This window comes from Sinohyriopsis cumingii, chromosome 13 (genome assembly GCF_028554795.1).
Source record: "Sinohyriopsis cumingii isolate HCF-2022 chromosome 13, ASM2855479v2, whole genome shotgun sequence".
NCBI lineage: Eukaryota > Metazoa > Mollusca > Bivalvia > Unionida > Unionidae > Sinohyriopsis > Sinohyriopsis cumingii.
In genome coordinates this window covers 13,143,406-13,170,909 of record NC_142973.1, presented here as the reverse complement: position 1 = coordinate 13,170,909, position 27,504 = coordinate 13,143,406, and the positions used below count along the sequence as shown (strand labels likewise).

At 34.8% G+C, this 27,504-nt stretch overlaps 1 protein-coding gene across 4 annotated transcripts in view; it reads right to left on the bottom strand.

Annotated features, from left to right (window-relative positions):
- Positions 1-1,164: 1,164 nt before the first annotated feature.
- LOC149784952 (signal peptide, CUB and EGF-like domain-containing protein 1) overlaps positions 1,165-27,504 on the bottom strand; it is a 297,834-nt gene continuing 271,494 nt past the window's right edge. For 3 of the 4 annotated variants that reach the window (XM_089978603.1, XM_089978606.1, XM_089978607.1), the window contains 11 exons: positions 26,726-26,845; positions 25,834-25,998; positions 21,563-21,665; positions 17,210-17,313; positions 16,642-16,806; positions 10,699-10,866; positions 7,318-7,479; positions 4,914-5,111; positions 4,512-4,664; positions 3,986-4,065; positions 1,165-1,744 (listed from right to left, as the gene is read on the bottom strand). In XM_089978603.1, the coding sequence (XP_089834729.1) occupies positions 1,598-1,744; positions 3,986-4,065; positions 4,512-4,664; positions 4,914-5,111; positions 7,318-7,479; positions 10,699-10,866; positions 16,642-16,806; positions 17,210-17,313; positions 21,563-21,665; positions 25,834-25,998; positions 26,726-26,845 (1,565 nt within the window). In that variant the 3' untranslated portion in view covers positions 1,165-1,597. The remainder of the gene's footprint in view (positions 1,745-3,985; positions 4,066-4,511; positions 4,665-4,913; positions 5,112-7,317; positions 7,480-10,698; positions 10,867-16,641; positions 16,807-17,209; positions 17,314-21,562; positions 21,666-25,833; positions 25,999-26,725; positions 26,846-27,504) is intronic. The other variant, XM_089978604.1, reaches the window with a different exon arrangement.

The following is a 27,504-nucleotide window of genomic DNA, read 5'->3' as shown; positions in this document are numbered from 1 at the left end:
AGACAGACCCTGATCTGCAGGTGCATTATGCTAATGCAGATAACGGTCTTTGTTGTTTGCAATTTGACTCAATTTATAAACGAGTATATGCGCTAGGTAGTACTAGATGCACCATTAAGTACTGTAATGTGCTAAGGATGCCGACTTCATTCTGCAGTGCCAACTGTAGTGCATGGTGGCAGGTAAATATTTCCAATTATGCTGTACATATTTGTTTTAGGGTCTTCTATTTGGTTACATTTGTCATCTCTGGAAACTGGAAATACTCACTTCTAAGTCGAATCAAACTGTATGCAACACAGATCTAGTTCTGCCATAGCATAATGTGTCTGCAGATCAGAATCTATGTTGTTTGTTCTACTGATTACTCCTAACAAACTGCACAGACACAGACTTGCCAGAGCATTTTCTGACACCAGATCTGAGTCTGTACAGTTTGTAGTTGGACTCATAAGTGAGCATATAAAGTATCACTTTAATACAAATCTGAAGTGAAAACAGGTATTTAAGTATAAAAGATGACAATTAAGGCACTGGACATAAAATTACATCTTTCAGCAGTTCATCTATGACATATATTTGCATTCTAAGAAATGTTTTCTTATAGTACACAGTATTCCTTCCCACAATGAATTCTTTATTGTGTTATACATTTAAATAGATACCCCTTACAAAAGTTTTTCTGTAACCTTTCTCTTTATTTCTATTAAGACTGACACCCCACAATGAAGACCTATACTAATATAATGATGTAAAATTAATCGGCCCATATTGGGAATGATGATGGAGGTTTCAGCTCATATCCACATTTTAACTGATGTAATTTTATAACCTAATTTTGTTTCAGGATATTAATCAAGTCACGACATAGTGGAAATTTGTTCATAATTTTCAGACAAATTTCTCATCCAAGGTTAACTGAAGGTCTAGCTAATCATCCCAATTTCTTACCTTGCCTCATGCAAAGTTAATTTACTTACAAGTATATTTACCAATTACAATTCAACTGCAGATTTTTTTATATTTTATATATAACCACCACTGTAGATTGCATTTTATCCTTCCTGTAGGATTGCAGGGGTCTGCTATTTTCTGTGTTTCATTCAGATGGTGGAGAGAAAGTCTGATAATAAGAGTTTGTATTGACTGTATGACATCGAAATATACATGTTTGTAGGATTTTATTTTCTTTCTTAAGCACTGGTGAAAAGAAATATTACACATACAAGATTAATTACTGTTACTGCATGTAACAATGATGACAAAAGAAACAGATCTCGAGATAGTATGTGAACTTACCTCGAGAAAATTACAATGGTGCAGTCACTATCAATATATACATATAAGCAAGTATATTAATTGGATGAAATTGGTTGTTTTCCTTTCTGTTCCATTTATACTCAATATTAATGAATATGTACATTTCACATGACAGGACAGTTCTGTGCACGTTCTGATGTGGAATCCTTCCTCTCCATTTCATGGGAAACACAAGTATCATATATTAAACATTAATGCTTCACACCTTTACAAGGTAGAAATATTTGGGTGTTACTTTCTTAGAGTATCCTTACATAATAACCAGACAGATTGAAATTCAACCAGTTGAGAAGAATCTGCGCACTTTCGGTGTCAGCAATTTTATAAAGGAATGGGGTATCAATGTTTTTGACACATTGACATATTTAAAATAAATGTAAGGTTGAGCTATCACTTCCATCAGGGCATTTAGAAGTTTTCTGTCCTGCAATAGAAACAAAATCAATAATATTTCAGAGATTAAGAGATTAACTCATTAAAGCTAAGACATTAATGGCAATATGACAGAGGTAATTCGCTCAACTAAACAACAACATACTGAATCAGATTTGATGTGTTGCTGTTTAGTTGAGCAAATCACCTCCATCATATTTTTGTTCTACCCCACCTCTAATGAAGTCTATTTACTCTTGAGTATAGTATTCAGATAGCAAGCATTTCAGCAGTATAGCTTACTGCAAACAACAAAGATCCTGATCTGCCATAGCATAATGTGCATGCAGATCAGGGTGTATGTTGTTTGTTTAATGATTATTCTTAAGAAACTGCACAGACCCAGATGTGCTGGCAGATCTGGGTCTGTGCAGTTTGCAGGTGGACTCAACATATAAGCGAGTATATATGGGAATTCGGCTGTACGTTTTGCATGTTTCCCTTATTGAAAAAAGATATGTATGGTGTGTATCAATGTTGAAAAATATGTCATAGTTCCAACGCATTTTGGATGCTGCATATGAATGTCAATAACAGAAATATATGTATTACCCAGGTGTTCATATGAATGTCATTAACACAAATATATTTATTACCCAGGTGTTCAAGATGTTGAATGTCAGTAACAGAAATATATTTATTACCCAGGTGTTCATATGAATGTCAAAAATAGAAATATATTTATTACCCAGGTGTTCAAGATGTTGAATGTCAATAACAGAAATATATTTATTACCCAGGTGTTCATATGAATGTCAATAACAGAAATATATTTATTACCCAGGTGTTCAAGGTGTTGAAAAAGAATATACCCTGTCACACTGTACCATTTGACAAAAAAAAATGGTTACATACAAATTTGTTTTTATGTTAGTCTAGCATAGTCTCCTAAAATAACTGAACAATCTATTCCCTCCTCTAGGTTTTACTGCTCTGTCATATCCTTGGTGTATTCCCCATGGAATGCATCAATTTCCTGCACTGTACCACAAAATGTATCATTTACATGTGTTGTCCCTGTGAAATGTATCATTTTCATGTGTTGTCCCTGTGAAATGTATTGTTTTCATGCATTGTCCATGCAAAATGTATCATTTTCAAGCTTTGTCCTTGCAAAATGTATTGTTTTCATGCATTGTCCTTGCAAAATGTATTGTTTTCATGCATTGTCCTTGCAAAATGTATTGTTTTCATGCATTGTCCTTGCAAAATGTATCATTTTCATGCTTTTCATGCATTGTCCTTGCAAAATGTATTGTTTTTCTGCATTGTCCTTGCAAAATGTATTGTTTTCCTGCATTGTCCTTGCAAAATGTATTGTTTTCATGCATTGTCCTTGCAAAATGTATTGTTTTCCTGCATTGTCCTTGCAAAATGTATTGTTTTCATGCATTGTCCTTGCAAAATGTATTGTTTTCATGCATTGTCCTTGCAAAATGTATTGTTTTCCTGCATTGTCCTTGCAAAATGTACTGTTTTCCTGCATTGTCCTTGCAAAATGTATTGTTTTCATGCATTGTCCTTGCAAAATGTATTGTTTTCATGAGTCATTGTCCTTGCAAAATGTATTGTTTTCCTGCATTGTCCTTGCAAAATGTATTGTTTTCGTGAGTCATTGTCCTTGCAAAATGTATTGTTTTCATGAGTAATTGTCCTTGCAAAATGTATTTTCATGCATTGTCCTTGCAAAATGTATCATTTTCATGCATTGTCCTTGCAAAATGTATTGTTTTCATGCATTGTCCTTGCAAAATGTATTGTTTTCATGCTTTCATGCATTGTCCTTGCAAAATGTATTGTTTTCATGCATTGTCCTTGCAAAATGTATTGTTTTCATGCATTGTCCTTGCAAAATGTATTGTTTTCATGCATTGTCCTTGCAAAATGTATCATTTTCATGCACTGCCCTTCCTTGCAAAATGTATCATTTTCATGCATTGTCCTTGCAAAATGTATCATTTTCATGCATTGTCCTTGCAAAATGTATCATTTTCATGCATTGTCCTTGCAAAATGTATCATTTTCATGCACTGCCCTTCCTTGCAAAATGTATTGTTTTCATGCATTGTTCATGCAAAATGTATTGTTTTCATGCATTGTCCATGCAAAATGTATTGTTTTCATGCATTGTCCATGCAAAATGTATTGTTTTCATGAGTCACTGAGATCTTGTTACCCATTAATAATTAGAGTCATTTCAGTTTCAAGCCTGAAAAGTAGATGAGAAATTTACCTTGAGAATTGACTGGTGCTGGTAAGAACTGTACAGTCGGCCATCCTTTACTATATCTTCAATTAAACCCTGATACTCTTCTGAAAAATGAATCAAAATCATAGATTTCTAATAAGGCTAAAGTTGTGTTCTTAGATCTGTGATTAATATTTATTTATTTATCCCTCTCTTTCTTAGGATCTGTTTTGATACCTTTTAATATTTTCTTACCCAAAACTCTTTTTCTTCTTCTTCTTCTTCTTTAGAATTGGTTTTTCACTATATGCTTCAATACATGAGTACATATTCCTGAACAAACTATCTACAATAAATATAGTGACAAAGAGCATGAAGATGGACAATGCATCAGAAAAGACACAAGAAACTCGTTGAGTAAGTATCATTTGTACTTCTTGATTTGCCTGAGGGCTACTCTGAATATTAAAACAAATACGAAGAAAAATGAAAAAAATGCTGTTATGCCACCTTGTTGTTTGGAAATTTTGTCTAAAATCTATCAAGAACAAGATACTGGCTTTGGCCTTACCGTTGTAAGTTACAAATGGAATGGAAAATCCCTTGGCAGTATTCTGCATGTCTGATTTAAATTGGACCCACAGTCTCTTCGAGCGGGCAGTGAAGGCTATAGGGCTATCGGAGGTTTCACATGTTTCGTAGGTCAGACGGGAATATGGAGATTCTGGAGGAAAAAAATGTGTTATTCAAATAAATTCTTGTAACAAGGAATACTTTGTTACTAAAATAGTACATTTTGTGCTGAAACTACACTTCAAATGTAAGACAATAGTGTACATTTAGCTTCCATTCATATTTCGACATTCATAATTTTGAACTGAATACTCCCTTGATTATGAAAATAGCATAAATCTAAAGGTTTGATCAGACCAGAATGTCACAAGGAATCTTACACAAACTGGCAAGAACTCACTTGATTTTCTCATGATAAGACTATCCCCACACTTGTCTGCTTTAGGGATGACTGCCTCAGGGATGATGACAAGGATCCGTCTTCCTTTGTCTGGCTTGATTTTCCAAGTACAAGTCGCATTGTTAGGATATTCACCTGGGTAATTGGGGCTCTCAATGAGTCCTTGGAATCTGCCAATGTAGCCACCACACTGCTTGTCTGAAATGAAAGAACAAGACTGATGAAGATTGTCACATGACACATATACCATCTATTTTTATCTCTATTTACACGAGTTCAAAATCACCTGTAAATATGCAAGTCAAAAGTGAAAATTTGGTTATAAGATGCGAGAAACTACAGAAGGAGCGAAATTTGTTTGACCTAGGATACTGATACCTTGTTTGGAACTTCTTTGTATCATTCCACAACCAGGGACATGAGGACAGTTCAAAATGGCTATTAATTACATCTGAGGTTTATTCTAGGAATCGATAGTAAAAGCAGAGGACCTTCCAATCAACCGTATCTCTAACAAGCTGTCCATCCAATCCAACCTCGGGCATTTGGTCCAGTAGGTTTGGTACATGATGATAAATGTACAACAGCTTTGACACTGCACTGTATGGTTTTGTGAAAAGGTAACTTTTGCGCATAGAGCATTGTTGAGTAACTTTACAATTTATCATTAAAATAATTGTGATTTAATACAAAGTTCTTTGGATAAAAGTTGTGAAGCTACTTCTGTGCAGCTACATGGTAATCATTACTTTGCCTAGAAATAGTTAATTTAAAACATCAAAAATATATTCTTATCTCAAGTTATTTGGAGTGGGAGGGAAAAATTATTTTTTTAAGAGCAAATGCCCATTAAGTTCAGCATTATCCTTTGGTAGTATTGTGTAAAATAAATGAATATTTTATCTTTGATGAAGACAAGAAACCAGTCAATGAGTACGAAGTTCCAAAACTGCACAAGAGTTTACTTGAGGTTTGTCTCCTCTACTCTGTTCTTGTTCAATTACCAAATTAATTAGTATATTTTGTATTCACTTGCTACTTCTATCACATCTAACATTAATACAGCCATATCTCCTTTGTCAATTATTGAAAACTGACTGAAAACTGAATTATATATCTGTGATTTTTAGCTAATATGACCACTACCTTCAACAACTAAAATACCTTGCATGAGTCATAAAATGTCTTTCTATTTTGCATCACTGTTGTTATTTCTTTTCAAATACTCAATATGAAGGGGTTTGAAAAGGCAGCATTCCAAAACAGACAAGGACAAATAAAAAGAGTTGAAACCATGATCATATTTTACACAGGAGCTGTGAGTGATCAAGCACGTCAAGGTTTCTTATTTTCCCACGTCAAACAAGGTGTAAAGTATCTATCTTGCATGGGCTGATCAAATGGCACACTAAACCAATTAAAACTGATAGGTAATCTATCAGGTAAAATGCTTGACCTGTTTATTACCAGGTCATGTAATACCATAGTCCGAAACAGGCAATTAAATTAGAATAGGGGGCAAGTTTGTTTCAATGACAGTCAAGTTCAGACTGTAGTAAAGGACAGTCCGCTCGTTTTCATGGTGAAGCCCTGGCCTTTAGGAACAGTAAATTTCAGAAAAAAATATTCACCATCTATCGTTAGTTAACTATAAAGCAACCTAATATGCTGAAAGTGAGGAAGGGAAGAAGCAGTTATAAAAATGTAAGTGCACAAAGTTCCTATTTTTAGGCATGTACTGATGCTACTCCAAATCCCATTTTGTTGATCATGGAAGTGTGGTAACTGTTGTACGTTGCTGGGAATCTTGAAAATGATATTTTTACTCTACTCCAATTATCAATGAAGTTAAAGTTAACACATTTCAAGAGTTTTACTTGTACATTACACATTCATCATGTTTAGATATGGAATGTAATTATCTTTTATTGAGGTAAACATGATGATGTTGTCTTGAGCTTGTTTTAATGTCAACATTAACACAAGCCCAATTGTGATTTACTAGGGTTATATAGTAATAAGAAAATAAAATGACCATATTTGCACAGGTGTTTTGTGGTCATTGAGAAGTTATCTTGTGCAAGATATATCAAATTGTCCTTTAAACTTTTTAACTGTAGATTCATTTCATTAGAGAAACGTTACTGCTAGTGTCTTAAGCAAGGACACGTAGAATCCTTCAAAAACAACAATGAAAATTATATTGTATGATAAACATAGTTGTTTTCCTAGTGTCTGAAATGTACAGCTTTTACGATTATGTAAAACTGGCCTGCATGAAAATTTTGTTAATTCCTTGCCTTCACCACAGCAGTAAAGGGTAACTTAGAAGACTGTCACATTCACCCATGTTTGCAAGAACTGTGTAATTCCTAATGTTCAAGGCAGATTATAGTGTACCTACTCTTACAAAATGAGCTATTCGTGGAAGCGGTGTAATCAGTGGTTGTTCCTGAAGGACATTTCACACAGTGGTTTTGGTCAGGTTCCTCCTGATAATAGCCTATGGGACACTCAATACACCGGTGTGACGAGGTGTTGTAGAAATAACCTGGATGGCAACTTTCTGGAAAAGAAGAGCTAATTAGTCAATGTCTTCTGTGATATACCATTATAATTATGAAGATATACAAGGCATATGATGAATTGCTATAAAATACAATACAGCAAAGTAAAAACTGTGATATACCATTATAATTATGAAGATATACAAGGCATATGATGAATTGCTATAAAATACAATACAGCAAAGTAAAAACTGTGATATGGTGTATTTTCTATGCATGCAAACTGAAACAGAACAGGTTTCAACCATCAAATTTTGATGTAGTCTTATTCCGTTGTTGTGGGGCACAAAGTTTGACATTGCAAGGCAAGGTTGCAATATGTTAGCCTATCTATACCTGGGCAGATCTTTCAGATATTTGAGTGCTTTGCAACAGTGACATCTATTGGTTTCATGATTTTCCTCACTTAGTATGCAATGCTAACCAACCAATAGCATGTAACAGTGGTGGCTGAAAATGGTGGAGGCATCTGAAGTCAAAAGGATACAATGTAAATTCATGATAAAAAATCTAAATACCAGAAAGAAACTATAATATATTTGAGGAAAAGGATGTATTGTGCAAACATGGACTGTCAGTGGAAAATCACTTACTGATGAGTCCATTCCAGCTGTATGCACCCCATGTCTCGATCATGGAGGAACAGTGTTCAAAAATGAACAACATGATTTTGATTGGATGCAGTAGTTTGTTACCACATCCAATGAAATTCACAGACTCGAAGCACTGCAATATTTGATCAATCTGCCAAGGTGTAGATAGGTTGACATATTGGAACCTTGACTTGTGAGGATGAGAGCTCCAAAGATTGCTCTACAGTTAAGTGATAGAATTTTAAAGTCAGTGGTGATATTGAATATTTTGGTTGGTCCTATTACTTCTTAATGTCACAGACAGAACAAAAAATATTACTGTAAAAAAGGATACTAGGATTTATGTTTTATAATTGTAAAAAGAAAAGAACATTAATATTGTTAAAACCAGCACACAAAAAATCATTCAGCTATGTAATATAAACATATGCCAGCTACTCCATATGAAAAATGAATTATCCCTGATTCAGGAGTGCAACTTATTACCAAGACAAGCCTTCTCTCTTTCTTGGGTTCAATTTTTTTTAAAGGAAGTAGACATATTGTCTGAAGGCAATTATGTAAATTGTGTTAATGATCAAGGATGAAGAAATGTAAGCAGCTTGATGACTGTTGACTGCAGGGTTGCCAAAGTATGGAGTCTCTTAATGGCATGTTGACTGCAGATGTGCCAAAGTATGAAGTCTCTTAATGGCATGTTGACTTCAGGGTTGCCAAAGTATGGAGTCTCTTAATGGCATGTTGACTGCAGATGTGCCAAAGTATGAAGTCTCTTAATGGCATGTTGACTTCAGGGGTGCCAAAGTATGAAGTCTCTTAATGGCATGTTGACTGCAGATGTGCCAAAGTATGGAGTCTCTTAATGGCATGTTGACTTCAGGGGTGCCAAAGTATGAAGTCTCTTAATGGCATGTTGACTTCAGGGGTGCCAAAGTATGGAGTCTCTTAATGGCATGTTGACTGCAGGGGTGCCAAAGTATGGAGTCTCTTAATGGCATGTTGACTGCAGATGTGCCAAAGTATGAAGTCTCTTAATGGCATGTTGACTTCAGGGTTGCCAAAGTATGGAGTCTCTTAATGGCATGTTGACTGCAGGGTTGCCAAAGTATGGAGTCTCTTAATGGCATGTTGACTGCAGGGGTGCCAAAGTATGGAGTCTCTTAATGGCATGTTGACTGCAGATGTGCCAAAGTATGAAGTCTCTTAATGGCATGTTGACTTCAGGGTTGCCAAAGTATGGAGTCTCTTAATGGCATGTTGACTGCAGATGTGCCAAAGTATGAAGTCTCTTAATGGCATGTTGACTTCAGGGTTGCCAAAGTATGGAGTCTCTTAATGGCATGTTGACTGCAGATGTGCCAAAGTATGAAGTATCTTAATGGCATGTTGACTTCAGGGTTGCCAAAGTATGGAGTCTCTTAATGGCATGTTGACTGCAGATGTGCCAAAGTATGAAGTCTCTTAATGGCATGTTGACTTCAGGGTTGCCAAATTATGAGTCTCCTAATGGCATGTTGACTTCAGGGTTGCCAAAGTATGGAGTCTCTTAATGGCATGTTGACTTCAGGGTTGCCAAAGTATGGAGTCTCTTAATGGCATGTTGACTTCAGGGGTGCCAAAGTATGGAGTCTCTTAATGGCATGTTGACTGCAGATGTGCCAAGGTATGAAGTATCTTAATGGCATGTTGACTTCAGGGTTGCCAAAGTATGGAGTCTCTTAATGGCATGTTGACTGCAGATGTGCCAAAGTATGAAGTCTCTTAATGGCATGTTGACTTCAGGGTTGCCAAATTATGAGTCTCCTAATGGCAAGTTGACTTCAGGGGTGCCAAAGTATGGAGTCTCTTAATGGCATGTTGACTTCAGGGTTGCCAAAGTATGGAGTCTCTTAATGGCATGTTGACTTCAGGGGTGCCAAAATATAGTCTCTTAATAGTCTCTTAATGGCATGTTGACTGCAGGGGTGCCAAAGTACTGAGTCTCTTAATGGCATGTTGACTGCAGGGGTGCCAAAGTATGGAGTCTCTTAATGGCATGTTGACTGCAGGGGTGCCAAAGTATGGAGTCTCTTAATGGCATGTTGACTGCAGGGATGCCAAAGTATGGAGTCTCTTAATGGCATGTTGAATGTAGGGGTGCCAAAGTATGGAGTCTCTTAATGGCAAGTTGACTGCAGGGATGCCAAAGTATGGAGTCTCTTAATGGCATGTTGACTGCAGGGGTGCCAAAGTATGGAGTCTCTTAAGAGCATGTTACTGCAGGTTGACAAAATATGCCAACTATGTTCATTTCTTACTATCAGACTATTGGTATCATGTTTTATTACAGTACAAGCTCTCCATATGTAGGTGCAACAGACATGATGCAAAACCAAAGCATACACATAAAACTGTGCATTTATATCATGAATATACTATCTGTCATGTTCTACATGTATGTTGGCTTTCAATTATTTAAACTGCCATTGGTTTACACACTAAATATGTTTGAATTGCTTATGCGTATTTAATAAAAGTATTTTAGTCTATTAGTATGTAACTGAATGACTATAAAATATATAAACTACAAACAGGTGACAGAACCGGATCAAAGCAAAGTGGTCCCCGCAAGAGACCACCACAAACCTCTAGGCAGGCAGTTGACAAAGGCCCTTGATCCCTCCTGTTGTGTAATGAGGCCAGTTCCGCATTGATGGCATGATGCACGACCATACTCGGACTGATATGTTCCTATTGCACAAGGCAAGCATGGTTTCCTCCCCGACTCAGAATATGTCCCAGGATCACAAAGAACTGTGTGAATAAATAATATATTATTGTTTAAATATACACATGTACTGTACTGTGTTTGTAAAGCACTAGAATCATGTATTGAGGCCTATTTTGGTTTATGGTCATATTCTTACTGATCTTTTTTAAATATATTGAGTGGAACGATTTCTATAGAATTAACCCCCCCCCCGTTGCTACCAATTATGGTTTGTCATCTTAAATACTGAGTAGAAAGTCTTGAAATTGTCATATCAGACTCTATTTCATAAAGTTAGACATTATCAACAGAACTATATTTATCTTTCTGACCACCAATCCCCACCTGCATAAATTGCTGGACTGATACAGCTGTTTCTATTTTCAAAAGACCTTGATCTTACCAGAGAGGTAGAGGAAGGGTGACCTCTGACCTTCCCTACCTCTATTTTTGATATGATGACAGTTGTGTGGGAATGTGAAGCTAGAGTGTAGTGCATACTGAAAAGCTGGCATTTGCTGAAACCAACAGAGTACTGTCTGCATATGGTAGCCAGCTCCTATCAAGCCTAGCAAACTTAAATGACCTTACATCAAGCCCTACCTGCAAAAGAATCAAAAGAAAGATGAATCTTCTCAAACACTGCAAGTATAGCATTCAGTATGTGTTTAATTTGTTCAAGAATGAGACAAAACTGCCATGTTGATGAAATTTGATCTGATAGTCTGCATTTTGCATTGCAGGTCATATAACTTCTTGAATCTTACAGCCAAAATGTCCATGACATCAGAACTCAAATGAAATCAGACAAAACAGTATTTATTTACTTATTTATGTATCTATTTATTTTCAGACAACAGTCAAAGTATTCGATATACACACATAATCAGACACAGTGTACGGAAACAAATAGTATGACTTCAAAGTGGAAGTACTAGATGCAAATTCGGAATATGCTCCAATGCACAGCAATCCGGGACAGTTTAAAGACGTGACTGACTCATATTTCAATTTCGACAAGGAAATCTGGTACGGGAATCTAGAAGTAACAAGTGTCACATGGAATTGGAAGTGACTGAACAGGAAGTAATTTCAAAGTAGTTTCATTTCAAGCTTTTACCAGCATGGAGAATGTGCACATATTTCAGCTCATACACAGATCTGATATTGTTTCTTTTAAAGAGAACACATGTGTTGATGAAAAAGCAGCAAATATCTTGTGACGCAATCAACATGTATGCAAGACCACAACATAATCCATGTCCTAGACTTTTCTCTGAGCCTGTAGACCATCTGTACAAACATAACACAATATAAAGAGACTGTGTGCAGAATCTATGTCTATGTAATTTTCATGGAATTGTCGGCCTATGACATAGATTCTGCACACAGTCTCTTTATATTGTGTTATGTTTGTACAGATGGTTTACAGGCTCAGAGAAAAGTCTAGGACATATAGTAGTTTGCATTTGTTGTTTTCTCACATAACATAACTTGTAAACAAAATGTTAACGAAAATAGGTCTTGGAAATCTATGTTTGTGGTCTCTGAAAGTTTGAGAAAAGTGTTTGAATTTATCATTCAAAATTCTGTATGAACCCTGTGTAATGTTTCAATAGCAGGCACTGGCTTATTGCCCAATGCTGTAAATTGTTTGCGAAAAAATGGAATATATATGACCTTAACCTTGATATTTCAAAGTCACCATTATGTTCTGTCTACATGACCTTAACCATGATCTTTTAATGTTGCCATTATGTTCTGTGTACATGATCGTAACATTGATCTTTCAAAGTCACCATTATGTTCTGTCTACATGACCTTAACCTTGATCTTTCAAAGTCACCATTATATTCTGTTTACATGACCTTGACCTTGATCTTTCAAAGTCACCATTATATTCTGTGTACATGACCTTAACCTTGATCTTTCAAAGTCACCATTATGTTTTATTTTTCCATCATCATCAACATAATATTTGTTATCTGCCTTGTCATATATGCATGATATGTTGCTAATACCACCTCTAATCCCACTTTTAATGCATGATATGTTGCTAATACCACCTCTAATCCCACTTTTAATGCATGATATGTTGCTAATACCACCTCTAATCCCACTTTTAATGCATGATATGTTGCTAATACCACCTCTAATCCCACTTTTAAACTTGCATCATTAGCTTAATCAGGTGTGATGAGTCAAGTTTGTAGACTGTCATATATACATTTTGCAACTCCTTGAAAATGTCAGTCAGCATTAGTGTTCATGTATTAGTCATGAAGATTATCTAGTATGCTCAGTGTGCAGTGTGACATCACATAGTGTGTATGTACTGGCAATCATTATCTGCTTTGTTAGAGTCACCAAGACATAAATAAAGTTGTCTTTCAGTTGTAGATGTTTACTTTAATCTGTTATGTATGCATGTGGGAAGATGTTTTTTCTTAAAAATGTAGGATTAATGTTTACAAAATATTTTAGTGACTGTAAATTTGTTGTCACTAACATTTTAAGCAAATTGCTGCAATCAACATCCCTTAAAATCATCTATGGGTTTAAAGTCATCTATAGATCTAAAGTCATCTATTCTTTTAGCTCTTATTTCCTCACCATCCTTCACATCTACTGTCAAATCATTGTTGACTGAAATCTATTTCTCATCATTATTTAGCATAATTGTGTCCTTGGCTCTTTGTTTGTTTGTTTGTTTTAGGGTTTAACGCCATTTTTCAGCACAAGATAGGCTATACATGGTGGCCAGTATAACTGGTGGAGGAAGAACCCTGGAAAACCCAGGGAAGAACCACTGACCCACGAGAAGCTACTGGCAGGCTTTCCCACATAACACGCTAGCTGAGCCTTGGACTCGAACCCACGCAGACAGAGGTGAGATGGCAGTGATCCGGAACAGTGAGCGCTTTAGACCACTCGGCCACTCAGGGCCCCCGTCCTTGGCTCTTGATGAATTGATGACTGTCATACACTTCTAAGGTATGAATGAATAGTGAGATCATTTTGGTATTTGAAATTCAGTCTAAGAATGATTTATGCAAAAGACCGTAAAGAGATCATGGTCTCTGACTTTGTCTTTTAATAAATTGATCTCATAGATATGACATTCTGACATTTATTTGTTGCATTTAAATTTACCTCATTTTCATCTGTGAATACCAAAGACTTTTTGCAATTATGAGTTTCTTGTTGCTATCCTACTCAGCCAGTTATAAAATACTGTATGCAATCAGTATCTCTGTAAACTGTTGGTCTGTATAGTGTAAATTAAATTTACATACATACATACACACACACTTACACATACATACATACATACATACATGCATGCATGCATGCATGCATGCATGCATGCATGCATACATACATACATACATACATACATACATACATACATACATACATACATATATACATACATACATACATGCATACATACATACACATCTACATACATACATACATACATACATACATACATACATACATACATACATACATTCATATCTGGTGGAGATGTGTTGAACTGCATTGTACGTCTGTGATGTACTAGTCTGATTTTTAGCATCATTACTACTTCATAGTGAGTGGTTCATACAGATAGTGTACAGTATGCTGATGCTTCATAAAGTCAAAAACAACATAACAGACTTGCAACTTCAGATTTTGAAGTTGACAAGTAATCTCGTTTCAGGCCTGATATATACTGAGTCGTCCATGCTGTAAGTTAGCAATTTGTGATCTGATAATTTTTCTGGTGCAGTGAAGAAATTAGACATTTTGTACAGATGTACTTACTTGTGATTATACCAAATTTTGTAAATCATTTATACGAGCATAATATAGTCAACATGCCAAAATGCCAATCTTTTTCATTTTCTGTCAGGCCTCTGGTGTATTTATATTCAACCATCTCATATGTGTTTATGAATATGTTTATAGTGATGTCCTGTTCAGCTTCCATTTTTTTAATACAATGTAATGTTAAAGAACATTTGTCAAACTAATGACTGTGCTTAGAAAAACTTTATTCTGATGGTCCATGAGGATTCTATAATGAATAACAAAATCATGCACAGCTTTGCTACTGGCATAGACTCAGTGACATAAAAGCAACCTGTATTATTATGCAAACTTTTGCTATTCTTAACTAATTCAGGTATATTGACTGATACCTAAGTCCATTGTTAAATATTGAATTATATCAAACATTCACCTCTTGCTTTCATTTATTTCCTGTCCAAATGTGATATTATACAAAAATGACATTTAATTACACCATCCATTCACCTATATTCACATGTCTTGTTCTATGTTAAACATTTCTGTATTCAACCTTCTCTCCATCCTGTATGGGCAGTTTCAAAAGTCTTATGGTTAAGTCAAGCTGAACTTAACAGAACCAAACTGACAGACTTTCCAAATGATCACTTTTTAAGATATGGTACACTGCCATTAAAAGCATTCATGAAAGTCTGGATTTTAGAGCCCAAATATTTGTACTCCTTTACATTTCTCTCAGAATAATTTCAAACTGTGGTTTTGAAATCCCATTCTGAAACCAATCCAGCTAATAGACTTGTTTGCAAATAATACAATTTATAGTCTATATGAAGATTTGTTTTCACTTCTGAATTAATATTAACTGATATCAATGTCTATTCCCTTATAATACTGTCTGTCTGTGTTCCACTACCTATATACATCTTAAATAATTTTTTCATATATCAATGTTTGGTTTGTTACAAATATTTACAATTACCAGTTTAACTCAATGGATGTGAACAGACCATTATGCATAACTTCCCAGTCTTATTGATTTTCTGGAGAGCAATGTCCTTACACACATCTCTGAGTGGTCCAAAGATCTTAATGCACTAATGGCACAAACCTTTCAGTTCAGCATATTCAGGGACAGACAGACAGACAGACAGACAGGCAGGCAGACAGCAAAAGAAAGGGGAGATAAGTGTATATATATAGTAAGTAAGTAAAAAGTGCAGTCAGTCAATCACTTAAAAACAAACAAATAGAATACTATGACTACAATTCCTTTGTTAGTCTTTGATTATATTTCTTTCTATTTCTGACACCAATGTTTCTATGCTGTTTTGAATGTATACTTAATTTGCTAATTCAAACTATGCAAGGATTAAAAGTACAATTCTGATCTTCCTAAAGCAAGTGTCCAAAACAAATAATCTCTGCATCATGGGTATCAAGTATTCATCCGTTCTATCTCAATTGGAAGTTTTATAGTGCCACAATTGTAACATTTTACTAACTCCATTTAAGGTAGTCAGTTGTGTTCACAAATTACACTAGTATTTGGGTAGATTAGTAATAAGTCTTAAGTGAATTCTGGAGTTCTCTGAAAGTCCAATACAAGGAACATGTGCCAGTTCTGATTGTTTTTTATGCAGTAGTGACGAAAGTGTTACTGTGATCACGTGTACATATTGAAGGTGCTTCAATACTAGGCAATACATACAAGCACGATAGCGCAATAATCTGAATTACACAAGTGATTCTTTTCAATTTCTTTGTTGTAGATGTCCAAATTATTTTAAATTTATAAAGTATTTTAGCTTTCTCAAATGTTGCACTGAACACTTCTATATGGGACATTGTTTTCCGTACTCAGTTAAAACAGTTGCACGAGGAAATAAAAGCAGATTCTATTAGAGTTTCTTTAAAATCGGACTAGTCATGTTTATGTGATGTGCTGCTGATTATAATGAAATATGTATACAAATATATCTGATGTGATTCATGCATGTAGAATACAGAAATAATTAACTCACCTTTGCACTCTTCTAAGCTTTTTGCGCCTTCAATACCAATGCCCACTGGATTGTCTGGACAAACCAAACAATGGCCATCAGCCTCATCCACACTGTAGTACCCAGGTTGGCAAGGTCTGCACGAGCCCTTACCATTGTCATAGTACGTTCCAGCACTGCAGCCCACTAAAATATACAGCAAACAGTAGTATTCCTTTTGAAAATTTATGTTTAAATTCATTTGAAAATAATGTGTACTTGGTGCTGCATCAAGCTACTGATTATTTATGGTGAATTTTCCAGACTGTTACTCCACTAAATAGAACGGCAGAGACTCCAATAAATTTTGACAGTAGATTTAACATCTTCATGACATTTAACTCTTGACAGAAACTGACATCATTTAAATGTCAATAACATGCTAGACATGATATGAATCGATTTCCCTATTTTCAATTGATTCCCCTTTTTATATTTGACAAACAAAAGCAAGGAGATTTATAGTTTTATTTACAGATATGCACAAATGTTTGTTAAAGTTTATGTCATATGAAATGTGATAAAACTTAAATACACTCATTCTACTTACCACACACATTTCCAACAAGCATGTATCTTGATTCACAAGTAAGATTTGTTCCTCTAGGTGACTTTAAGGACTTTTTCTTAATTTTAAAGTTCTCTGAATCATAGCTAGAAGATAAAAGACATGATAATTGACTCCACTGCTGCCATAAATTTTTAACTTCATGTATTCTAAATTATTAGTGTTACTTTAGTTATAAATATATACAATAGAGAATTCATGCTTGCGTGTGAGTAAAAGCTAGCCTAATTATAAATTACAAGTTCAATGGGATACATGATTTGTAAAAAGCAGGCTGTTCAAATCAATAGTGTAAAGACTACAATGAAGTTAAGACAACTGAAATCCTTGAAAGAGTAAACACAGAATCTACACCAATATGTCAGTCCATATTGAAAATCAATCAAAATATATTATGTACATGTATGTTCTACACTGACTGCATATAAATCTCTACTTCATTCTCCATGGTCCATGAAAATGTAAATCCAAGACAGAAGAAGAAAACAAAACCACAGCAACATTTCATGCAATAACTGGGGTGGGAGGGTAGATTTATATAAGAAAATTATGGAAAATATTAACATCTGGTGAGATTCACAATTTCTTTTTACTTGCGACAAAAATATTAAATCTTTCAACTCAGTTTCTTTTGCAAGATCACTTACATATGTTTATATTTTTCTTGTGTACATCCATGAACATTTATATAGGTAGTTATGTGCATGACGGGATCTCTAAATAGATTAATGGACTGCCTAATTTAAAAGTTATTACTTTGCAAAACAGCTTCTGTGGTTGCATCCACAGACAAAGACATGAACACATCACCAACTGATTGAAAATTATAACAAGTGTTGGATTTGAAAACAGATGGCAAACATCAAGGGATGAATCTTATCAGTGACATGTGTGTTGAGTGACTCTCAGACAAACAACAATTATAAAAAACATTATATAATGAAGCAATAACAATGATGCTACTGTCATTCTTGAAAACGGGCTAAAACAGTTGGAACAGTCAATTCAAATAATAGGCACATTTGGAAAACCATTAAAGTTTCTAAACCTCGTTATGAGAGTCAATCATGTCTGATGAACAACTACATAATACTATTCACTGAAAATGCAAAAGCATGATACTTGTATGAGACCAGGAACACCTACTGAAAAGCTAGCAAATGTCAAGGAAAGGACTACCAGTACTCCTGTAAAGGAAGCAAAACAAGAAAATCTCCTCTCCCTGCAACCCTGCTCATATCATCAGATGTAACATTTATTACTTCCAATAATAAAGAAATTTTTTGGAAGTATGGAAAACAAATCAGTGGATGGAAAACAGTCACTGGGGACCTTCTACACTCATGGATTTGAACATTAACAGAATGGAGGAAAATAAAAAATGTTGTTGTTTAAATACCATACTGGTGATGATGTGCAGTGGTATTAGAATGATTGTATAGAGCAAGATCAAAGTGAACAATAAATATTATTTTGCTGGAAACATAAGATGTGATGGTGACTTCAAAAGGTCAAGGTCATGTACCTTTTTTCCAACTACCTCTGGAATTAGTCAATTGAGATGAGGTAAAGATGGTAAAAAAGCATCCATGATCTTAGCAACATGGTTTGGATTTGGAGGTGGCTTTAGAGGTGGATTTGGATGTGGTTTTAGAGGTGGATATGGATGTGGCTTTAGAGGTGGATTTGGGGGTGGTTTTAGAGGTGGATTTGGAGGTGGTTTTAGAGGTGGATATGGATGTGGCTTTAGAGGTGGATTTGGGGGTGGTTTTAGAGGTGGATTTGGAGGTGGTTTTAGAGGTGGATATGGATGTGGCTTTAGAGGTGGATTTGGGGGTGGTTTTAGAGGTGGATTTGGAGGTGGTTTTAGAGGTGGATTTGGATGTGGCTTTAGAGGTGGATTTGGGGGTGGTTTTAGAGGTGGATTTGGGGGTGGTTTTAGAGGTGGATTTGGAGGTGGCTTTAGAGGTGGATTTGGATGTGGTTTTAGAGGTGGATATGGATGTGGCTTTAGAGGTGGATTTGGGGGTGGTTTTAGAGGTGGATTTGGAGGTGGTTTTAGAGGTGGATATGGATGTGGCTTTAGAGGTGGATTTGGGGGTGGTTTTAGAGGTGGATATGGCTGTGGCTTTAGAGGTGGATTTGGAGGTGGATTAGGAGGTAGCTTTAGAGGTGGATTTGGGGGTGGTTTTAGAGGTGGATATGGCTGTGGCTTTAGAGATGGATTTGGAGGTGGATTAGGAGGTAGCTTTAGAGGTGGTTTTAGAGGTGGATTTGGATGTGGCTTTAGAGGTGGATTTGAAGTTGGATTTAGAGGTGGATTTGGAGATACTGGCACAAATCATGCATTTACAACTTAGCAATTATTTTCAATGACTTGCAGCATTTTGTTGGTTATTTCAAATGTATGAATAATTTCAAATATATCTCAAGGTCTGCCATTTCAAAAGATGATTAAAAAACAGCTACTTCATGCAGAGTTGCTCCATGCTATTTTGAATTTAACTTTGTATTCCACAAATTCTATCTTTGTGTTTACGAATTATTGTATACTGACATGATAAAGTTTATATGATGTTTAAATCTGTGTATTTAACCACATCAAATAATTGAGCTCCTCTTGTATACTGCATAGTTTTTATCATCCTGCAGATTGACACTCCCAATCTGTTTTCACCAGTGAATGCAGTACAAAAAGATTTGCAGTACAGTGTTTTATGTTTTAAGTAGGCATTTGTACTATACTGAATGTAATTCTGATTCACAACTCTTACCACACTTGTAACCAAACACATATTGTTCTGACACTGAGATTATTAGCTTTAATGTTGAACTCACTCAGTATTTACATCACCTGCCTGAAAACACTTCAGTTGATCACAATGTAGCTTTGCTCCATTATTTATAACATGCATTTTGTTTCAAAATATTTGGTATTGTGAAACTTATGACTTATAGCAAGAAGTAGAACACGTCACGTCAGGACGAATAGGAGCACCATGTTAAATAGAGTCAAAAGATTTGGTGAGCAACCAAAATATGACCTAGGTCCCATCAGCTATATTTTAATAGTGTAGCATGAGGTGATGGTCTGCCCTTGAACGATATGATATACAATATGATGCCATAGGTTTCACAGGATGAGTATGTCTGTAGCAATGTAGCATACGTCTACTTTCTAAATGAAATACCATAGTTTGCTTTGGTTGGTAAATATAGAGCCATAAAAGAACATCTAAGTTATGTGGGAGGAGACAAATGGGAAATTGAAATCGAAAAATTTATGGTCCAAAGTTTACATAGACAAAGGGTTGAAATTGTATGGGGACAAATGGAAAATTAACATAAAGCTGCTTTGTTATGGTATTTTAACAGTATCACATGAAGCAATATTCTGCTCTCTAACTGAAATACCATATTACAACATACATTTCAGAAGAAATGTTGGTCTGTTGGTTCTTATTTGAATGGAAATGCAATGGGTTGGAGTTTATCAACCAGACAGTGTGTCTACCCTATAAAGATAAACTACCACATGAGAGTCTGATTCTAAATTGGATAACAAAAATTACAGGGATGAATGGGAAATTAGTATTAGGTTTCCACTTTGAAAGGCATGATTTGCAACAGTGTTTCATGACATGACATTCTGCTCTTAACTGAAATGCCATATAGTGACATTCTTTTCAAATGAGTAGACTATTGGTTCTGTTTTATGGGTAGGCTATTGGTTCTGTTTTATGGGTAGACTATCGGTTCTGTTTTATGGGCAAATGAAATGAGTTAGAGTTTGTAAACTGGAAAAATGGGAGTTTGTATGCAATCTAATTTTAATGACTTATTATTTTGTTTTGTTTCAAGACAAAACTAACTTCTTTATTAACCAATGTGCTAAGTAAACTGTGGACTCATTCAACTTGCATATTACAACCAATATATAATATACCATTTACTGAATGTTTAACAAAACGAGAATGTAAATAAAGTGTATAGTACAAGAATAATTATTTTACAAAAATGTCTTACATGCCAAATTTCCATGCTTTAGTCCTTGGTATTTGAGATGGATGATTTTAAACAGCAATGTTGACACATTACTGGGGATTCAATTTCCCAAGGACACATGGAAGCAGGTCACTCTGACTGGCCTGGGTGATTATCAAATGTGCGAATCTTGGATTAAAAGCCCCACACTCTAGCAAATGAATTCTCACAGTTACCTCCATACAGAATAACCAACTATCCATGTGTTCTGAATTATTCATTTGCATAGTGGAATATGCAGCAATATCGAATTACAGAGGATTTGACTAAGCTGAGAGTATTCCAACTTACTGAATTATAAAGTCCTCCTTATTAACAACTTTTCTCCACACCTTCAAGGTTTTCTTCATTCTTTTTTCTGTTAGATTCTTTAGACATTCAACATCACATTTGCCTACAAATAAAGAATCACATTAGACATGTATACCATGATACATTAGACATGTATACCATGATAGATTAGACGTGTATACCATGATACATTAGACGTGTATACCATGATACATTAGACGTGTATACCATGATACATTAGATGTGTATACCATGATACAATAGATGTGTATACCATGATGCCTACAAATAAAGGATCACATTAGACATGTATACCATGATACATTATATGTGTATACCACGATACATTAGATGTGTATACCATGATGCCTACAAATAAAGAATCACATTAGACATGTTCACCATGATACATTAGACATGTATACCATGATACATTACACATGTATACCATGATACATTAGATGCATTGACCATGATGCCTACAAATAAAGAATCACATTAGACATTTATACCATGATACATTAGACATGTATACCATGATACATTAGATGTGTATACCATGATACATTAGACATGTATACCATGATGCCTGCATAGTACACACAGAATTCAAAATGAACTAGTAATCCAATTTTATACAATATCATCAGAATGGACTAGTAATAATCCAATTTTATACAATGTCATTGGAATGGACTAGTAATGATCCAATTTAATACAATGTCATCGGAATGGACTAGTAATGGTCCGATTTTATGCAATGTCATTAGAATGGACTAGTAATAATCCAATTTTATGCAATGTCATCAGAATGGACTAGAAATTATCCAATTTTATGCAATGTCATCAGAATGGACTAGTAATTATCCAATTTTATGCAATGTCATCAGAATGGACTAGTAATTATCCAATTTTATGCAATGTCATCAGAATGGACTAGTAATAATCCAATTTTATGCAATGTCATTAGAATGGACTAGTAATAATCCAATTTTATGCAATGTCATTAGAATGGACTAGTAATAATCCAATTTTATGCAATGTCATCAGAATGGACTAGTAATTATCCAATTTTATGCAATGTCATCAGAATGGACTAGTAATAATCCAATTTCAAACAATGTCATCAGATACTTCCTTTTCCTGAAAAGCCAACCTTTAAACTTAAAATCCAGTATACTTCTAGTACATTTAATAAGCAAGTGTTGAATGATTACATTGCAATAATTAATAATAATGTAAAATTATTTGCACTAATGCATATATATAATTATGCAAAGAAAATATATAATCATAGCCTTCAAAAAATGGAAGAAGTTTTATTAACTGATTGGAAATTATTCAGTAGAACAGGCCTTTGATCTGTGTCATATATTTGCAATGTAAGTCAACAATATCAAGTACTGGTATTCCTGCAAAATCATGTTCTTTTCTTCTGTTGTAAATTAGCAAAGTTTGTTTCTTTTCTATATCTGGTCATTGTAGAAATTATTCTGACAACAGAAGATATACATTACTGGTTTTAAGGAAATTACATCTGTGGAACACAGAAAGGAAGATCACTCAATATGGAAAAAGAACAAATTATATAATAACAAACAGGTAAAAGGTTCATAAACCTCTTTTGTCAAAAGAATGGAGTCTTATGAAGTAGGTGTGTTATGTAAATGTCCTTTTTTCACTCACTGGCAATAATTCATTGAAATACTGTGAAAATATGTCTTACTGTTCATATCATTTGTAACCTTGCTAAAACATTGAAGGTTTACAGCAAACGTGAATAAATTAAGCAGAACACATTAAATACTTTATTGAGATAAATGTTCATGGACAAAAGGACATATCTCTGAGACAAAAGGCCATTTCCCTGAGACAAAAGGCCATATCTCTGTGACAAAAGGCCATTTCCCTTAGACAAAAGGCCATATCTCTGTGACAAAAGGCCATACCTCTGTGACAAAAGGCCATTTCCCTGAGACAAAAGGCCATATCTCTGCGACAAAAGGCCATATCTCCGTGACAAAAGGCCATTTCCCTGAGACAAAAGGCCGTATCTCTGGGACAAATGGCCATATCTCTGGGACAAATGGTCATATCTCTAAGACAAATGGTCAAATCCATGAATCATCCTCAAATTTGTCCAAGAAGACATTAAGGTGAACCTTACAGCAAATTTAGCTGAAATAAAACAAAAACCTGTTATTTTTGCTAGAGGGTTTATGTGCCCTATTATATGTTGACCAAGGGCTAAAACTCCAGCAGCTACTGTAATCTGATCATAATGAACTCGTCCAAGGCCTTGTCAAAATAAAGCTTCACAAATAATTTAATTCACATGCAACATAGAGTGTGAATGATAAAGTTTTCAAAGTCATTTGGCTGCCTATTCTAAGCTGGCCGATGACAATGAATCTTTGAAATACAAGCACATGCCATTAACTATTTGGATGTCTATTCTATGCTGACTAATGACAACCAATACTTGGAATACAAGTCATATGTCCTGATCATTTAGCTTTCCCCTTTGCTTGTCTGAACATTGATGGCAAGTTTAGTTGTAGCAAAATGTAAAATATGGAAGAGATTTGAGTATTTAGTCTGCCAAAATGTTTGCCTATCTGGAAAATTTAAATTCCATATGCAATCTTCATTTTATGTACTACTGCATCATCCATGCATTTTCATTAATTTTACATAAATTTTAGAAAATATATGGTTTTGAAATATAAATGATACTCAGAACCTTGTCAATACACATGTATTACACCAGTTTAATGTTGCCAGAAAGAAAAGAATAATTTTTCATACAAATATTACATATACTGTGTTTTTAATTAGTCTCTTAAAGATATGGATACAAGCCACAGGGGGTCCCTGATAATTTAAAAGCACTGTATCTTTAATAAGTTCTAAAGGTTAAAAATAAATTACTAATACCCCACACAGATGTTAAATACTGAAATATAACAAACAAGTAAAAATATAATCAAGAATTGCATTCTGTATCACTCTAAATCATTGAGCACAGTGTAATATATTTCTCTCGGTTTCTCCAAAATAGCTGACTTACAATTAAGTGCAAGCAACCAAATGTCTACGGGAATCATTGTAAACAATTTCTTTACTAAAGCAAATTTGAGATTACATAACACATACCCTTGTAGGCCTGTTCATATTAAAATTACCCTGATTGTGGGTACAAAATTCTGTGACTTTTATGAAAATTTTAATTGAATTTTCCAAGCCTTATCAAAAACTTCCTAGACTTTTCCCTGACTGTGAGAACCCTAAGTTTGACTGAAAAACAACAATATTTTGGTGTATATTGATTTATCTTTATCCTGGTTATTGACTTCTGTTGCACACCCATAAGAGTATCGTTATGAAACAATAGAAAGTCATCAACAGCTACAAGCTTTTTACATTCATTGGATTTTTATTGTCATTGTGGGTTTAATGCCATTTTTCAGCACATGATAGGCTATACATTGCAGCCAGTATAACTGGTAGAGGAAGAACCCTGGAAAACAAGGTAAGAAACACCAACCCAAAGGATATTACTGGCAAGCTTTCTCATATAACCACATTGGCTGAGCCAGACACTCAAATCCACATGAATACAGGTGAGATGACTGTAATTGGTAAAGGCGAGTGCCATACACCATTTGGGGCGCCTCAGATGCTCATTGGATATTGGCTGGTAAAAAAGAGTAGTGCCCTATTATATTATTTGATTCATGGCTCAGTCCAAAAGATCTTAAAAGCCATTTGAAATCAATCTGTTCCATGATTTAAGTGTTACTGCTTCCCCTTAAATAATTATCTTCATTGTACAAAAGAAAGACAAAAAGCTTGGCCACCCAAATTATTTACTAATTTTTTATTAGCCTATATAAATAGTTTATACTGCAAATTTGGTCAGAATCTGGCAAACTATTGTTAGATGAAGTATCCATCACAACTGAAAGAGAAACCTACAAAATATCAAAATAGCATTAATCTGGAATAAATAAAAGATGCAGATAAATTTTACAGAGATATTCACAGTATTTGACAGTATTTGACAAACTGAACAAGAGTTTCAGACTGAAATGTGAAAATACTGTCATTCAGGCTTTTGGGGGTAACGAAGCCCCTAAATCTTTGAAAATAGCTATGTTCAGTCTCTCTCCATTGCTGAATACTTCCAAGACATCAGAGATAATAATTGCAGCCTTCCACAGAATGTAACTAATGAACATTATGAACAGACACGTTTTATAAGCATTTACGTTTTTTTCTTTTGGCATCAGAGGGTTGGCGGCTAAGTGAAAACTCTACTGTTATCAAGTAACCATTAAGTTGGACCCCGTTGTGGACCATTTTTGTTGGACCGTCACATTGCATGTCAAGTGATGAAAGGTTGCATTCTGAATCACACTTGAAATTAGGCTCCACTGTAAAAAAGAAAATAAATGTATTAGAAACATGAAATAGTTTTTTCTCTTCAATTACTCTACTTTGCTTTAATTTTATGTCTTTTGCATCTAACATGTGCATGTTTACACTCTCAAATGTGTGAAAAACCAAAACCACCAAATGCAGCTTGGATTTGTTTAAACATAATACATTAACTCTAACATACAATCATCCATGCATTACATGACACTTTACAGTCCTTCTAATTAACCCCATGACACTGTTACAGTCCTTCTAATTAACCCCATGACAGTTGGCCGTATTTATCTTTTGTTGCACATATTGCTCAATTAGCAATATCTGTGATGCAATACTGATATTTTGTAATAATTTTAGGCATAAAGAAAGATGGCACTGAAATGGTATATTCTGAATGAAAACTGTAAATTGACATCTCGTTCCTTGCCTATAATCTAGAAAGTATATGTAGGTCTGTACAAAACCATGCTTGGTAGGCGATGCTAATTAATTTAAAACACTTGTAATAAAACAGCATTAAAAATATCTAACACAAATGACATCATGAAATTCAATTACCTTCAAGTAATGCAGTTTGGGAGTATGAAACAGCTTAGAAAATAAGACATTTTGTAAAAAATTGTACTGAAATATACAACAAGCATATTTTAGAGCAAAATTAAAAGCACATTTAAGAAATCTTCTGCAAAACGGAAGACTGTCAACCTTATGATATATGTAACTTACTATTCAATGTATCTGTTATATTTTTGCGTAACCTTTCCTTCAAACTTCGTCTTATCCTACAGCGCCTGGCTGCAAATTCGAACTTGACCTTCTTTGTTATGGCAGGGGCAGCAACAGATGCTGAAAAACATATCCCACATTTGACCTTAAAACACCTATTGCTATTCATATCACCACGACAGGTCTATACTCATACACTGACAACAGAACACCGACATTACTTTTAGTATCACGACAAGTCTGTATTCATACAATGACAACAGAACACCTACACTGCTATTAGTATCATGACAAATCTGTATTCATACAGTGACATTAGAACACCTACATTGCTATTAGTATCATGCTAGACCTGTATTCATTTATTGACCTTAGAACCTTAGAACACCTACATTGCTATTAGTATCACGATAGACCTGTATTCATTTACTGACCTTAGAACACCTACATTGCTATTAGTATCACGATAGACCTGTATTCATTTATTGACCTTAGAACACCTATATTGCTATTTATATCACCATAGCAGGTCTGATACATTTTTTATTATTCATATTTTTGTATTGCGCTTCATCAGAAAACTTTGTAAATTCCTTCTTCCTATATTCTTTTGATGGCTCATGTTTCACAGAATGTCTGTGGTCAAATACTTTTTGAATCGGTGTCTATAACACACAGTCATGAGACAGAATACAATTGTGTCCATTATGAAAACCCATCTTTTCAACTCAAACCTACAGTACTGATGGAGATAAACTGGACGAGGCAAATCTTGTTTT